Genomic DNA, 18,077 nt, shown 5'->3' with positions numbered 1-18,077 from the left:
TAGCTGCCATGAAAGATCCACTGCATGCCTTGGTTGATGGAGAACTGACCATGAACCGCCAACACCAGGAGATGCTGACAGACCTTCTTGATGCCCTTTTAGAGAGGCAATGGCACCCTTTTTTTTACCATCAATGGTGCTCTAGAAGCTGGGCATTGGAGAAGAGCCAGCAGCCTTCTTTGTAAACTTCGACAGATTAGTCTAGGTGGCTGGATGACACGGTTCAGCGGGCTGCCTACGTAGCACCACTTCTTATGGGCGAGACTCAACAGGCATTTGAGGACCTGAACCCCAAAGGAAGTACTCCATATGATGAGATAAAAAAAGGGGTATTATAAAAAGGATAGGGTACAAATAGAAGCATTATCAAATGAGGGTCAGGAACCTGAAACTGTGCCCAGGTGTGACACCTAGATAACTTTCCTAAAAAGTGTGGGATATGTGACTTGGGTTAAAGACCTACAAAGAAACCATAGAGATGTTGATATTGAAGAAAATCACTAACTCATTGCCCTTGTATCTACAGAAAGTGGCTTACCATCTCCATGAACACTCATTGGAGGAGGCCATTAAAACAGCTAATGCCTACCAGCGAGCCATTTTCCAGAGAGAGCATCCCCCCATGGGTACTAGGAAACAAGGCAAGGCGAAATCCATATCAAGGGTTGAAGAAGGACATTTGACCTTTCTGGTGCCAATCTCTCTATGAACATCTACTGAGAAGGAAAAGACAGATTTCCTTACCCAAGGAGACTTCAGACCTGATAGACCATGTGTGATCCCCAGGCCAGAGGTGACAATCAGATGCTATATATGTGGGAAGCATGGCCACATTGCCAGAATATGTCCAAGGCAATGAAGAGAGGAGCCAATGGAAATAGAGTTATTACAAACTGAGCACAAGGAAGATTTCTTTCCAGAGATACACCCGGATTCAGAGTTAAAATCAGGGTAGTAAGGATATCTCCCTGATCTATTCCCTGAAGTCAAGAAAACACCATAAGTAGTAACATGGGGTATGTATTCAATGGGAGAGGGTGTGAAAAAATAGCAAATTTCTGTGACCATACAAGGCAGAACGGCCATGGTCTTGGTGGATTCTGAAAGTCTATGTATGGCATTTCAAGCAGATTTAGTCATGATGAAAGAACTAACTCCCGGGGGCCTCTCAAAAATCTTTTGTGTACCCTGGGATTCTGACCTCTATCCACAGGCCTAGGTGTGGGTAGGAGACCTAGGAAGATGCATAAAGATACCCACCTTGGGGATGCCAGGCCTACCAGAGGAGGTATTGATTGGTACAGATTTCCCCTTATTCAAACAGTGCCTAGAGTCTGTGAAACATGGTCAAAGAGGGTCAAAAGAGAATGCCGTAATAAAGCTGGCAGATCAGACCCTGGACCCAGAACAGGAAACTTTGATGGGCGGTCGCAGGGCATTAATAAGGTTGGAGGTATGGGATAGGGACATAGATATGACCCTGTCAAATAGGGCCAAAGACCCCTCTCAACCTCGTGTAGGTGGCTTACTAAGGCAACGGCAGAGCCAGACCTATCCCACACATGGTGTGGGCGAGTCAAGGGGGATCCCCATTGCTGGCATTCTTGGGGTCGTATATGCACACTGGTGTCCGTTTTTCTGATCCAATGTCCAGAAGATTCTGTTCTAGCCAGGTCTCTCTCTCTTCCAGGTGGTTCTCGAGAGACTATAGTGACCAGAGTGCACCAGACTCCTGAGACATCTGGAATGGATAATAGGTCCTAGCACTGTTCAGAGAAAAACTTTGCAACCGAAAAAAACTGCCTGAAATATAAGGAACAGAATTGTTGCTCAAATAGAAATGGGCCAGGCTTCCCCATTCATGGGAGACCCAACACCTATTTCGCAAACCACAGCCTGGCTAAAGAGGAATGATTGGCCAGTTGTAGTGCCGAAGGGACAAGAAGAGACTTCCCAAGATTATTGGCGACCAAGGAACACTTCAAAACGCTTGTGGACCACTAATTTACCAAGTAAATGGGAGAACAGAGATCAAAGGACCACACTGACCCCATCGTAAAGATGCAGATTGAAAAGGGGGTGGGGCTAAAGGTCCTCACTAACACTTTCAGGGAAGTATCAGGCCAAAAGGGGATAGCTCAGGCAGAGATTGGAGCAGAGAAGTATCAGAATTAGGTAACCAATGGGAGCAGATTAAAGCTCTTAGGCAGGAAGGGGACGGTTTTAAAAAGGCATCAGTCAGTTGACAGTCAGAGATGTGTGGGTGAGGACAGCAGAGCTGGAAAGTGACCCAAGTAACCAGATAGGAGGGTGTAGCAAGGGATGGAGACATTTGAGTATTTGGAGAGCGTGAAGATAAGGTGCTTGCACTTAGGAGGTGGTACCAGTTGGTTAGATTCTGTGAGTGATTGATTGAAGGTAGTTTTGTAGGGAGAGGAGGATGGGGGTTGAGAGTAGGAGTATGTGAGAGAGAGCGAGAGACGTGAGAGGCAAGAGGGTAGAAGAGAATAGAGGCAGGGGTGGTGTTTGGAGGAGTGAGATTTGGAAAGAAGCAGATAAGACCACAAGCACGGTGGAAAGTGGAGTGAGGAGGAGGGACCAAGAGAGATAAGACAAGGAAACAGTGTAGAGAGAAGATCAGGAGGGAGGTAAATGGTGGAGACAGTAGAGAGATATTGAGAGACACAGAGAGGAGAGTGGAAAAGAGATGAGACTGGCATAGGGAGGGGAGAGTAAGGAAGGGTTGAGAGATGGTCATGTGGAAGTAAAGGGTTCTACAAAAAAGAGACAACCCCACTAGGCCACCTAAGAAATCCCTGCAGGTAAGGCCACAGTCTTTTGGTACCCTTGCTCTAGTCAACTGGTATTTTATTATGGCCTGATGTAGTAGGGAGACTTAGCTAGGGAGGTGGGCACCGCTTCAAAGTTTCATAGGGACCCCTACCTAGACTATAAGCCAAATTGCTTGTATTTGAAAGACACATTTGTGTAATAAAATCTCTATTCATTTAAAAGCATCAAGCATACTACACATCTTGAACTCTTACAGAGTATGAATTAAGCCTGCTTCTCGCTCATTTCATTAGCAAATTATCCCCTAACCATCCCCCAATCATAAACTTAACATAGTTTCTTCTACCTTCTGATGTATCTATCGTGCCTTATGCATACCCTGGGAGTAATATAAAAATCAAATCGGGAAACTTTAATGATAAAGCCAAGGGTTGAGAAACCAAGTAAAAACTGGTTTTTCGTTAGAGTATTTACTTGAGAAAAATAATAGGGAGTTAAAAAAACATCCTGACAGGTCTCACTCCCCTACTTCTGGCTATCCTATGATAGATAGCCTATTTCACATAACTCCTGACAAACTCCCGAGTTGGGGAGAAATCACCTTATCAGCTCATGAAGATGACCCCCATCAGATGGAAAAAAAATGGTCATCCATAGGGAAACTCAAACACAGTTAGCATCTCCCAGACCTCAAACGCTTAAGAGCTAATACATGTATCATTAAAGAAACATTAGAAAGCATATATTATTCTCATTGATCTTTTATGTGTGATCTTATACTCGTTAGAGGGAGAGGAAAACACTATAAGTTAATGGTGGTACAGTGATAATCTTAGTGCTATTGATGAGCAGGAGGGAGACCCAAGCACTAATGGCGCTTTGTAGAAAAAGGATGTGGGAATTCAAGTTGCATAACATGAAAGCCAGATGGTATGCACAAGATAACAAGCACTGGCAATGCCAACAGTTTTGGCTTGTGTGTAGGCACTGCCGTAGTGGTATTAGCTGGCAATCGATGGTAGCAGCTGCAAAATGGTGTGAGTATCTATGTATACAATAGCAGGGGCTGGCAAATGGCTAATGAATATACACAGTCCAAAACTGTTGGCTTGGCTAATGTTTGTTTTGAACAGGACTTAAGTGAAGGACATGCGTAGTGGTTACAAATTGAGTGCTGAAGGCAGACCTGTTTTAGACATTCTTTATGACACTAGTAGCTGTTTACAGCTCCAGTTAAGTCATTAACTCTCAGAAGACTGCTGTAAAATAACAATGGCAGGCACTTTGAGCACATAGTTTGATGGTAAGCCTCGAAATAGCTAGCTCACAGATTCCAAGAGGAAGTGTTTTGGGCGTGGAGGGGCAGGAAGTGAGTGGGTATGCCCAGGAAGTGGGCAGGTATGGCCATAAAGATTAGCATGCGTGAGCAAATAAACATATGCCATTTCTCCCAAATTGTACTCTAATGCAATAGTTTTGGCTTAAAGGTGGCACTTAAAGCAACACCTAATAGCCAAAACTAACAATAAGAAGATTTATTTCTGTTGATTTGTAAGCAAAAATGAGTAGGGAATGCAGATGCGTTCTATGATTAAATGCAATGAAATTACAGGAAAGGTTAATACATTTTTTTGACCTTACTTTCTGTGCTGTGAGTTATGCTCAACCAAATCTTTACGACCGACGAATGAAAAGCATGTAACTGTTGCACAAGAAAAGTATTTTCTTCTTCATCTTCAAGAACAAGAAGATTGGATCCTAAAGAGTATACAAACCAACATGTTACAGTTAGATTTATTGTTTTTGCCATTGCATTTGTTCACATTATCAATATTACATATTTATTTTCACTGTAGTGAATATTACATAGATAATAGGAAATACTCATACAGTGCAAAAGCTGGATTTGCTGGTGTGACTGTTATTCACAAGAACATATAACTGTGTTATTTCATTGAACATAACCAAATGCACAACAGTGGATATTTGGACCCTATTTAAAAGGATGTTCGTAGTATGAGGATCCAGGAATGAGAGACGGGCCCCCGAGAACTCATGATTGTGCTCACAAACCTTTATTCAAAGTAAAATAGGGTTGGAAAATGCCTCACTTTCCCTACTCTATGAGGCATTTTCCCTACCTCAACCAAAGGGTCTGTCCTGGTCAAAGATGTCCAAAGCAAAAATGTCTTTGTCTGAAATCCTATTCTAACCCTCACATTCTAAAATGTACTCTAAGGTGTTAAGGGTAATGTCTTTGGCTTTGGAAGTGCATAAATGTTCAAGTTCAAAAGAAAGATGTAACTCCAACACAAAAGTTCCCAATTAATATTCTTCACAGTTTCGGGGAATGGCTCCCTTCTGTAGGTTTATCTTCACCAATTCGATAGATGAACAAGACAATCACAGTTTCTTATAACCCAAGAGGATATCTCCTTCCTTTTGGTGTTGCAATCCACTTCTTGGAAGGATGTCTCCCTTCCCCAAGTCTTTTCAAACATTCACAATCCTAAGGGTACGAGTCTTCCTTTGGATTCTTTATTCAACAAAACAACTTGAAAGCAAAACAACTTGGATGCGGTCTCCAGCCTCGCAGGACACCTGATATACTCCCCTGCCAGGGTCTTTCCACACTTAATGCAATTTGACTCACAAAATGATCTTGTCCTGGCATACTTTTCCTGCTAGGCCTTTTCCATGTGGTCCACTTTTTACATTCACAAACTTGACTTTGCCTGGTACACTCTCCTGGCTGGGCTTTCTCATGTGATTCACTTTTACACACTTGCAAACTTGACTGTGCCTGGAATACTCTCCTGCCAGGGCTTTGTCACACAGTTCAATTTATACATTCACTTCTAGTAGTCTTTCTTTTCAAATATTGGATCTGAAATCCCTTTAATTCACATTACATGCTCTTTTCTTTCCTTAATAGTGTTGCCAAAGTGCCCCGGTGTCACAGCTTCCATTCCTAGGCCTCACTGGCTTTTCGTGGCTCTCTTCATTCCTCTCCCTCTAAATGTGAAGCAGCTCCCCGGCATCCCATGTCCACCTCACAGGCTCACACGTTTCATCTAGCAGTTCCACATCCTTTGCGGCTCCCGTTTTGCTGTTGAGCCCATCTCCGTGTTCGAGTGCCGTTGGAACTGCTTTCTGGTTACTGTGGCCATCCTGAAGATTTCTTTTCACTTCCTGCTGTGGTCCCAACACAGCAAACCTGATTCTGCCATCTGTCGACTTCCCTAGCCTTCCTGCTCCACTGTCTCCTCTGCCGCTCAGCAGTCCCTTAGTCGGCACCAAGAGGATGAGGCTCCTTCGGACAGTGTCGCTCTGCTTCATGTTGGTTAGGAGTTTTAAATGTCCCAGCACCTCTCATGTGCTCCCAACCACTAGAACACATCCTGGGCTTCTCGGCTTCCCTGATCTTCATTGTTCAGTTCAACCTCCTCGTCCCTGTGTTTCCATACACATGGGAATAATAGGCAGCTTTTGGTATTTTATTCCTAGAAAACTGAGAAATGTTATTAGCAGGTTCTTTGGTTGATTGAAGGGTTATACCACAGTATGCCAAAAAGGTCTGAGGAATTGTGGGGATAGCCCTTTAATTTCATGTTTGACCAATTTCCTTTGTAATTCTACAAAACTTCTCCCACAGAGAGTGAGGATGTAAAGCAGCTAGGTCCATTACAAATGCTGACAGGAATAGTTGTATATGTTGTGACATTTCACCAGAGGGCCAATTCTAAAAACAAATGTAATCGAGGAGCTAATGTGCCATAAGGAAAAATTAAATTGGCTGTCACTTTCAAATTGTGCATTTATGGTAATGGTCAAAGAAACACACATATGCCCCACACAATTTGCAGCTACCACTATTAAGACTCACAAATGTGACTGATTAACAAAACAATAAAAGAACACCAGGGGCATGTCCCTGAAAGCGAAATTTGCACACAAAGGGGAAAGGTGAAAAGACCATGATAAAACATGTTTTCCTGAATTTGGAGGTTACATTTAGGGAAAGTGAACAACTTTCAAGGGATGATTTTAAAAAGTGAAACTTCTTCCTTCGTATTTGCCCTTGTCTCAAATTTGTCTTATGCCAGATTGAAAGAGGGGCAAATGTATTTTATTTGAATCTGAATGCACCGTCTATATTTGTAAATGTGTCCATTATTGGTGTTGCCTGGCCATTGGAACGGCTCCAAATAAACTTTTTGGTGCATGTAAAGTGGGAGTTAATTGAGGTACAAGCCCCTTACTACCCATCACATTGCTTTTCTGAGTGGATTCATTGTTTCAAAATTTTCACAGGCTAAGTGCATTTGCTCACACAAATCCAGGTGGAATTTGGTGGCCAGCTCTTCCTGAAAGTTAACATCAGTTTTAGTTTGAGGGATTTTTAAGAAACAACACTTCCACGTTTGAGTTGAAGGATGCACAACCCAAGCATGCTGTTCAGTGCTCCACTGTGGATCAAAGAAGGATTTCAACACTATGGGGGTCATTATGAGTTAGGGGGTAACGGATACCGGGCACCAGTTATGGAGACCGGTGCCGGTAATCCCTTACCGCCCAATTCCGAGGTCTCTTAGCGGGAACCGTAAAGGACGTGTGGTCTGACCACACGTCCTTTACGGGTCCCGCTAGGGGACCAGGGCGCTAATAACGGGCCTGCTATTCGCGGGCCCATTACTAGCGCCTTCCCCATTCCCATTGAGCCCTATGGGGGCTGAAATGGGAATGGGGAATGGTTGGTTGAATGGGGACTTACCGGGTCCTCCAGGGTCGGAATGACCCGGTAAATCCCCATTCAACCAGACCAGTGCCGGACCCGGTATTGGAGGCAGCCATGGAGCAAATAGCGCCATGGCTACCTCCGATCTCGGAATGAGGGCCAATATCTTGGTATCACTAAATTTTATTCAGGACATTCACAAGGTTTCCCAACCAACAAAAAGATCAAGATGGCTCTTGCTTCAGTGCGGTTTGGTTTCCTATCCCTCAGAAACCTTCCGATGGTCCAATGTATTTTCTGCAGTTGTTGCTATGTTGGCCTCCTAGCTGCAGAAGAAAATGTCCAAGTCTGTGCAGCTTGAGAGGGCTACACCAAGCCACTGCACTGTGGTGTTTCAGGCTCTACAATGACTGGAATCATTCCCCTTCTGACCTAGTTGCAGACTTTACTGAGTCTCATACCGCACAACTAGCACAATTATAAAGTTTAGCCAGCAGACAGGCCACTGGTAGCAGCAGCTGGCATGGAGTGCTAGAAGAGAGGGGCTTTGCTCTTGTCTTGCCCTTGGTCTTCCTTTCCCTGACTATTTAAGCTCACCCTAATCTCCATGATCCCACTTACAACTCTTCCCACTGTCTGGTCCAGCCTAGAGTCAACCGTGCCCCCCTAGAACCTGCCTGTCCTCACTCTCTTCTCCTGGGCTCTTTCCCCACTGCCTTATTTTCCTGGTGTGACTTTCTTCTACTCTCCTGATGGCAATTCCTTAGTCTCTTCTATGCTATCCTTAATGTCGCTGCAGCTTCCTCCTCTGGGTGCTCTCTCCTCAGACTCTTCAAGACCATTCTCTCCCATGATGTTGCTTTCTCTATTTCACTATCAGTCTGTCCTGAAGTAATTATCACTTCTGACCACCTTTTCTTGATATGATATGATATTTATAACACCCTTAATACCCAGAGGTTTCTAAGCGCAGACTCGGGGATCGAACCTGTGTTGCTCCATGTCGTCTTGCTTCCAATGTGAGCGCGATGCCGCTGAGCTATCTTCCCAAGACAATGAGGTTGCCACCCCTTTGCTTCCTCCTTTAATTACTACCTCTTTGCTCTCTTATTTGTCTCCCTCTATTGTTACCGCTTCCTCTGTGTACCACTTCCTATCTCGTCTAACTCTATAACCATCACCTCCTCTACTTTCTCAATCTTTACCTCCTCCTTTTGCTCACTCTCAGCCCCTGTTATCACTTCTTCCTTCCTGTTCTCCATTACACCACTTCCTTCTGTTCACTCAACCGTTGATATTATTACCTCTCGCTTGACCCTCTTAGTACCTCCTCTTGTTTGGCACAGATACCACCCATCTACTCTCTGTCTCTACAGCCTCTGCTTCTTCCACTGTTCTTCAATCTCCAATGTTCTTCAAACAGGAACCTCCTCCTACAACCCACTTTGTGCAACTGGCACAGGGTGCGTTTATACCGTGTCTCCCCCCCCCACAACCCATCCCCAGGTGGGACTCCAATTGGAGGTCTGCAACTGTGGCTGGTAATTGAGTGAAGGTTTCCAGGGCACCTGGGAATAGCTTGGGCTCAATGGGCTGGCATAAGTTTATGAAAGCTTGACCTCCATTGTGGATGTTACTTTTTCCCTTCTAACTTTCCCAGGTGCTGCCTGTACTGAGCAGGAAGCTCTGGTGTTTCCCACGCATACTTCTGAAGCCGACAATACATTTCGTAAGCTTACTGAACCGGTTAGTCCAGATATTTGCTTGTGCTTGTGCGGAAAGTGCAACATAGTACCCTCAGCACAAGTATATCTTGCTGGGGGAAAAAGTTTTTGCACTTTTTTTCCTATGCTGAATTTTCATCATTTGGGAAGTTGCAAAAGGGCAGCATTGTGTCAGTGGACCACAGAGTTCACAGTGTGTCCCACAGTCTATTACTGAGCTGCTACATGAGACTGCAACTGAAACACACCCCATGCTACAACTCACTGGCATACAGAAACATTTCCCTTCAAAGGAGAAACTGCTCAGTTGCTTGTCAGAGGGTTGGGTCTGCTTTTAAGGAGATTTAGGAACTCTCAAGATTGAAGGAGTTCACACATATTGCCTGCAGTTTCTCACAAAGGGTTTGGGCTAGATCTGTTCTACTAAGATTGGTATGATCTATCAGGCTATTGGGCTGGGAAACGTACAGACAAGGAGTAGCCTCAGCTGTAGAATGCCAGGCGTTCAGTCCTCAATCTATTCTTGCTACTTTGAAACAATTGCGCATTGTGGCAAATATTCATTTCTTCAAAATGTAATCCTTTTATTGCATTTGAATCAAAACTCACATAGAGGCAGGTCACAATAAGGGCAGTCAACCCCCAGATCGTGCATGAGTATCAGCGACATACTTTTATAATGAATTAGCTTCTGGTAACTGCCCCCAAGATTCCACCCCAGCAACAAGCTGCCCCCCTCAAAGAACACCCCTCCCCCTCCCTTTTCCAAGTCCCACAGCCAAGACGGAAAATAACGAAAAAAATGACAGTAAAAACATAGATGAAGAACACCTACAAGAAAAAGAGGAGATACACCTGTCTCACTGAGTGCGATAAACCAGGCCATACCCATAGTGAAATGTAGGACCTAAATAAGCATATCTACCAAATCCCAGAAACTATCTCCCCGCTCAGGGCCTGCAGATCTTTGATAGCAATTTCGCTTAGCAGAGCAGATTCTGGAGTGATGTGTTCATCATTGCTGAGTGATGTGATGATGGGTTTTGCTTCTTCCGGTCCAGCAAGATGGCCTTGCGGGTGGTAAAGAGTAAAATATGTATCAGCCTGCAGGTCAATGCGTCCCCATGTCAGTGCCAAATTCCCTGTCCAAATAGTATTGAGGTCGGGGTCGATTCGAGTTTAATCCCTTGTATCCCATGGAGCTTTTGAGCTACCTTTGACCAGAGCGGCTCGAGTCTCGGGCAAAGCCAAAACCTATTACCCATGGTCCCAAATCTGCCAAAGCCGTGCCAGCATTCAGCCGTCCTCGCAATACCCATTCTATACAATCTAGCCGGGGTGAAGTAGGCCCTCTGTATAATTTTAAATTGGATCTCCCTTTGTCGGAGATTGCATGACACTCCCACCGTTTGTTTCCACCTGAGGTCTTCACTCCACATGTCCGCAAGGGTTAGATTGCTTTTATAGTTATTGTGCATACTAAGAGCATACATTTTAAGCCTAGGGTATTCTGCGGGATCTTTTATTACCTCTTTCTCACACAATGGCTGTTCTGACAGTCTGGAGTCCCAGGTAGTGTGTGCAGCAATGACAGAATGAAGGGCCTGATATTGTAGCAAGTTGGTGTCCGCCAGTCCGTGTCTGGTCCTAATCTCAGCAAATGGGATAGGGATGTCATCCTCAAAGAGGTCCATAAGGCTAACGTCACTCCAATGAGTCAGCCGCTGTACATGGATCCACTCTGTTGTGCTGTATGAGAGTAGGACGTGAAGTTGGATCCACTGTGGGGTTGTATGTGTATTGGTACCAGTAATCCTAAGCATTTTATGCCACTATGCCAGTGTAGGGCCCAAAATGGGGTGTCGCACAAGGGGCTTCTGTAAACGCTGTGGAGGATCACCAGGATCTCATTAGGTGTAAGAGGAAGGAGGGTCTGCAATTCAATAGCATGCCAGCTTGTATTTTCCTCTGCATTGAGCTATCTTTTCGCCCAACCTATCTGGGCTACCATACAATATGTCTAACAGGATGGGAGTGCCAGTCCACTGTCTGGTTTGGCGGCCTGTAGGATGTGCTTATTTAACCTCAGCCTTTTCCTCCTCCATATACATTTTATCAAGGTCAAATTTGGCAAGTTGCGCTCTGGAGGGGGGCATAGGTAGCATGAGGCAAAGTCTGTCTGGAAGTGTTCTTCTGTATGTCCACAAGCGTTTGTGCACTACCACTGTGCGGTTACCCACTGAGGCTGCTGCTAAATCAGTGCATATCCCTGTAACAGCCAGAGGAGGATGTGGAGACAACCCATCAATTACCCGACTTCGCCACTAAGCGTGCTGCAAAGTGTGTCAGGAAGTGTTTTTTTGTGTTCCGCCAGGCTTCCGAGTGTCCTATGTGGACCCCTGCTGAAACAATTACAATTGACGGCCCCATCACCCGGAAAAAATAGCAGCATCGAGACCCACAATCTCTGGCTGCATTCCACCCAACACAGACATGGTGAGTGACTTTGAAAGCCCCTGTCCCCGTAGCTCACCAGTAAGCACCGAGTCCCACACCACCCCAAGTACCTTACTCACCCATCGCATGCTGATGACTTCCATTGTACTGAAAGCCCAAGGTTACCAGCTACCCACCCCGCTGCATGACGGCTCCTCTGCCACCTCTACCACCATACTGATCCTGGCAGCAAATGCCCCAGAAACCACCCTCCCCAACACCCTGCGCTATCGACCTGCTGGTCTCAGAAAGACAGATCCTCACTCACGAAGCAACGTAGCACCCTCAGCACACTTGCAATATCAGTCACCTACTAAAAGAACGGAGAGCGCTCTCACGCTGCTACTTGAACCGCCTTCTGTCTCTACAACTAGCCCAATGAACCCAACCATTGCGGGAAACGGACAAACCCTGACTCCCAATGAGAGCGTGCTCACACTGCTACTTGAAGCGTCTCCTGTCTCTTCAACTAGCCCAGTGAACCCAACCATCGTGGGCAATGGGCAAACCCTGACCCAACCTCCTCCTGGGAGCACCGCCCCAGACGCAAAACCAGGAGACATGCACTATGCGATCTTCAACAAATCACTGGGCTCAAAGATCCTGCCTTCATTCAGGATCCCAAGTCAACAACAGAAAAAAAAACTAAATACCAACCTATCACCAAAACGACAAGATCAAACGGCTCGTGGGCATTCTTAAGACACGTAAGAATGCCTCCACTTTACCAACATCAGAATGAAGCGAAAGGAACCTACACACCGAATCCCGCTAAACGGACCCCAAACATCGATATTGATGAAAAAGTCATCCTTGTCCAAACTACCAGAACAATGAGCCCAATCTCGGAATACTCAGTGGACCGTGACGAACTAAGCGCACTAGTGGATGCTCTAAACAACCAAGAAAAGAATGAACCTGCCAACCGGAGAGATCCACAATTGTCAAGAAACAAACAATTTATCTTCATATCTTTATGAAGATAAACGTCCAGAAAACAAACATCATGGCACTTGCAAGTTTAGATACATGTATATGAAAAAAGAAGAGAAGATTCCTCTGGACAATAGGTAATGGAAAACTAGCCAAAGTGAACTTGGTCACCTACCTTGGAGTACTTTATAACAAATCAAGATGCAATGCTGAATGGATCGCAATCTTAAGATCCAAGATCAAATGCCTACTGTCACAGGCCAAAGCAATACACCGGCAATATGGAGCATACACGTTGACACCAATAATCTTATTTTACAAACAAAAAGTACTACCAATCCTCACATATGGAGCAGAATCCTCACTAGCCCTCCAATGGCAAACTTGGAATATGCTTGATGGTCTATTCTGGAGAGGATTCCTGCACTTCCCAACTAGCCTACAGATTGCAATAATTAGACATGAACTTGGACTCCAATCAGTCAAAACAGGTGCTCATGGAAAACACTATTGTTTTACAGAAAAACCAGAACTGCGCTCTTTGGATCGACTCCATTGGCACAACATTAGATACGTTAATAAAGAACCCGGATGCAGTGAAAAGAAACTCAAAGAACATAACTGGATCTCAAGCAAGAACAAAGATCGAACTACAAGCTCAACATATCTTGCAACTCTGAAAGACAATGACCATCATTCCGAGTAGGGCGGTAAGGGATACCGGGCACCGGTAAGGAGACTGGTGCTGGTAATCCCTTACCGCCCTACTACTACGTCCCTTAGCGGGTCCTTTCCTTAATGCCTGGTCTGACCAGGTGTTAAGGACGGGACCCGTTAAGGGACCTGGGTGCAAATAACGGGCTTGGCATACGCCGGCCCGTTATTTGCACACTACCCATTCCCATTGATCCCTATGGGGGCTAGAATGGGGAATGGTTTGGTAAATGGGGACTTACCGGTCTCTCCAAGGTCGGAATGGATCGGTAAGTCCCCATTGAACCAAACCGGAGTCGGTACCGGTATGGCAGGCAGTCATGGCGCAAATAGCGCCATGACTACCACCAAACTCGGAATGAGGGACAATGCCTCAATACATCACCCCCATATATATCCAAATTTCCATCACTTCACTACAGAGACCTATTCTTACACTTCAAACTCAACATCCTACCCACAGCTGAAGTCCTCAAATTCAGATCCCGAGACAGATCCAATCCACCTTGGTGCCAATTCTGCAAAGATGGACATTCCACAGAATCCCTATATCACATAACAACAGAATGAAAAAACTCTGCAACTACAGAACAAAGCACCTAGGGCCGATCCTAAAGAAAACACTGTCACTCTCCACCACCGAATGGTAGGACCTACTGCTCATAGGAGGAAATGGAGCAATGATTTTAGCCACAATTAAATTCCTAGAGGAGATTGCACTAACTGCTCCCAAACAAACCTTAATACATCAAGTCCCTTCATTAGAATAAAACAACAACACAAATGGGCGCTTCAAAGACATTCCTTTTCTTGATATGCGGATTGACTGTTACTAAATTTTGAAAGGTTTAAACTAAACCAATCAGAAGAAAAATAGGTAGCATGAATGCAAGGTAAACCAGTTTGGGCATCCAATTCATTTTAATGGCATTCATTCTCCAGGTGAGGGAGAGAGGGAGAAGGCCCCGTGTGGTCATATCGCCAGATCCAATCCAGTACAGGTTTGTAGTTCAAATCGGTGAGTATCGGGCTGATCCACACCCCTAGGTATTTTATGGTTTGCAGCTGAAGTTTAAATGGGGCCACTCCCACTGGGTTCCAGGGACTGTCAAAGCGCAGAGGCATAGCTCCTGACTTAGACCAGTTAATGCTGTAGCCAGCCACAAGTCCATATTCGCACAGTATAACTGAGATGCGAAGAAGGGATCTAGCACAGTGACTAATATATAATAATATATCGTCGGCTTAAATTGAGATTCTATGCTCTTCCGATCCCTTAACTATGCCAGACCATCCGTCATCGTCCCTCAGCTTGGCGGGTAATGGTTTTATCACCAGGGCGTATAGCAGGGGCAAGAGTGGACAGCCCTGTCAAGGCCCCATGTGCAGGGGGAAAGGATCATACCATTTGTGATCACAAAGGCGCAGGGTGCCCTATCCAGGAGCTGCAACATCTGTAGAAAATAGCCTGAGAAGCCAAATTTGGCCAGAACCTCAAACATGTAGTCCCAGCGCACTTTGTCGAATGCCTTTTCAGTGTCGAGTGATAGGACCACATCGTCATACTGAGCCACCCCCTCCAGGATTTCCTGGAAGCGCTGGAGGATGTCAGAAGATTGCCTGTGCAGGATAAAGCCTGTTTGGTCTTGGTAGATGAGTCTGGGAAGCATTCTCTCCAATCTGCCAGCTATGCATTTCACCAAGACCTTTGCATCTGCATATATAAGGGATATTGGGCGGTAGGAGATGAACGGTGTGGAGTTGTGTCCCTCTTTGTGGAAAACAACTATGTTGGTTTTTGGCAAAGATGTTGGGAGTTGGCTTGCTTCTAGGGCTTCTCAGAACATCTGTCCCAAAAGGCAGTGCAAGCTCCTCTATCATCAGCTTGTAAATGTCTATAGGAAGGCCGTCCGGCCTGGCGGCCTTCCATGAGTTTAATCCCTGTATGGTTCTAAGAACCTCCTCGTTGTCTAAAGGTGCATTAAAGAGTTCAAGTTTGGCGGGAGTGAGCGTAGGGAGAGAAATTTCGTTAAGGAACGTTATGATTTGGCTCATGTCCCATTGGGCCAGCAGCATAGAGATCCAGATAGAACTCTGTGAATGTTTAATTAATGGGTCGATATCCTGTGAGTAGCCCACCATCTGCTCCTCGGATAGAGGCGATTAATTGGCCCAATGTTTCCTTTTAAGGGTGAGAGCAAGCATACAAAGATGTCTGTCTCCTGATGCGTAGAGGTCAAGCGCCCATTTGGAAAAGGCTTTCTGGGCCCTAACTGTAGTAATATGCACTATCTCAGATCACAGTTTGATTATCTGGGCATATGTCTGAGGATCTCTATCAACTTTATGGATGCGTTAGGCAGCAGTTAGGTCCACTGTCAACTGGGATTCCCTCTCAGCCCATGCTATTTTCTTTTCGCCCAATGTGAAATGAATTACCCCGTAAAGAAAGTCTTGAAGGGGTCCCAACATCGGGGTGTGTTAAAAGTTTCAATCAGATTATCTTGCCAGAATCTACCGACATGCTCTACTAGCAGGTCCACCATGTTGGGGTATTGTGCGCCATAAGGTTCATCCTGTATGTGGGAGCTTTGACTGGTGTGTTCGGAAGGGTGAGACACATAAGGACTGCAGTGTGGTCTGATAGTGTCATAGGGAGGATTGAGCAGGATTCAACTATGTATAGCATAATGCATGGGAGTAACCGAGAGTAGCATTGATGGTGGTTAGAGTAGAATGTATAGTCCTTAGTATGTTTACGTAAGTGTCTCCACACATCCACAAGTCTAAGATCTATCATCAGGGACCAGAGTGTTAAAACATTTTTCAGGGTAGGACCAGTCTGTGATTGCGCAAGGTTAAACTGATCAACTTTGGGCTGCAGTGCTACGTTTAGGTCCCCCCGCCATCAGCGCCAAGTGACCCATAAACAGTGCGCACATGCGAACAAATGCGTGAAGAACCCAGGCGTTGTCAGTCATGGGGCCATATATGTTTATGAGGGTGATGCAATGATTGTGTAATTGACCATGTATGAGTACAAATCACCCTTCTTTGTCTGTCTCTGTAACGAGTATTGCAACGGGGACCAGCTGGTGAATAAGAATGGGCACCCCCCTCATCCCATGTGAAGGAGAGTGACCAGCCAACCCCATCCATCCCCTGCATAATTTTGCTGATTCATTAGCTTCCAGGTGGGTTTCCTGCAGAAATATGATGTTTCTGTGTAGGTCGCGCAGCACATTTAGCAGGCGCGACTGCTTAATGGGATGCCCCAGCCCCTGAACATTCAGGGAGATACATGTAAGTGAGGTCATCTGCAAGTGACAGATGATCGGGCATAACCAGGTCTCTGGCAATGTAAAAGTGGTCCCTTCTTGTTTGTACCCCCTCCAGGAGTGTGTGCAGGTCCATATGTGGAAGGTCTTTGACATATTCCAACAGGTGACATTCCCCCAATAATCAAACCTCTACCTCAACCAACTGAACAGCATAACATTGGATCCTATATACCCGGCTCCAATACAACTTCCAACAAAAAGTAGACCCAATGCATGGTTATGGACAGGTGAGGCCCAATAGCCAACCCCCCCTGGCCACGCATCTGTGCCCTCCCCAACTGTGAGTGCAAGTCATGTTACCTGAAAAGCACATACGCGCAGAAACAGATATATAGGGACCACAAATGGTCATCAGGTGACAATCTCTATTTGTGGCTCTTCCCTTCATACCAGTCCCAGAGATTTTATTAGCATGGCGGGCATGCCAGTGTGGTTTAAGTGACTTTCAGCGTACGGGTGGTGGTAGTGCGCCTATCTCATGTTGCTGTCGTGTCAACATGTTCAAGCGCTCCAGGGGTCCATAATGTTCCTGTAAGGGTGGCCAGGGGCATCAATGTGATAGGGCCCACTCCCTTATAAGCCGTTTTATGCCTTTCATTTCATGGAGCTTTCTTGTCGATGTTCCAGACCGTGCAGCTATCTGCCTGCCTTCTTCCAGCCATCTCGAGATCTTGTCTTTTGCTGTGTGCGAGGCAATGGGTGCGCCCCCTCCCCTTGTGTAGGTCTCTCCTCCACTAGGGTATACTCTGAGGTGTTCACACCCCAGAGTTTTAAAAAGCGCCATGTTTCCTCTGGGTCCTCAAAGGAGTGCCATTGGTGATTCAGTTGAATGGACCACAGTGCTGGGAACTTGAGGTAATGTTCATGTTCAGATCCCTTTAACGCCTCAAAGAGTGGATTAAAGGGCTGCCTGCACTTGGAGACCTCTAGGGAGTAATCGTTGAAAATGCGTACCATGCTTTTATCCAGTCGTATAACCCCAGCCTCTTGGTATGATTTGAGTATAGTCAGTTTGTGCTGGAAATTCAATAAGTACATCATGGTAGTGCGCCAGTGCTCACCAGGTGGTGGCTTGGGGATGGGGGCTCTGTGGACCCTTTCAATGATATAGGAGAGGCGTTGTCGAGATGTATATTGTCTGGCCATAGATGTAGCCCTGCAGGTCGTTCCCCTCAGTGTTCTCTGGAAGCCCCACCAGGCGAAGGTTATTGCGCCTCGACCTGTGTTCCTGGTCCTCCAACTTGTCCCCCAGGTATTGAACCTCTCTGATTAGTCCATCCATGTCCGTATTAGTTGTCTCATAGTTGTCTTCAAGAGTACTATTATGTTGCTCATTTT

The 18,077-nt window shown here is 45.6% G+C and overlaps 1 protein-coding gene across 2 annotated transcripts in view; it reads right to left on the bottom strand.

Moving 5' to 3' along the window:
• PLA2R1 (phospholipase A2 receptor 1) overlaps positions 1-18,077 on the bottom strand; it is a 1,951,179-nt gene that overhangs the window by 190,966 nt on the left and 1,742,136 nt on the right. For both annotated transcript variants that reach the window (XM_069616352.1, XM_069616351.1), the window contains one exon: positions 4,435-4,551. In XM_069616352.1, the coding sequence (XP_069472453.1) occupies positions 4,435-4,551 (117 nt within the window). The remainder of the gene's footprint in view (positions 1-4,434; positions 4,552-18,077) is intronic.

This window comes from Ambystoma mexicanum, chromosome 9, assembly GCF_040938575.1.
Source record: "Ambystoma mexicanum isolate Mex_15411 chromosome 9, UKY_AmexF1_1, whole genome shotgun sequence".
Taxonomy (NCBI): domain Eukaryota; kingdom Metazoa; phylum Chordata; class Amphibia; order Caudata; family Ambystomatidae; genus Ambystoma; species Ambystoma mexicanum.
The sequence above is the reverse complement of the archived record's forward strand: the minus strand, read 5'-3'. Positions and strand labels throughout refer to the sequence as shown.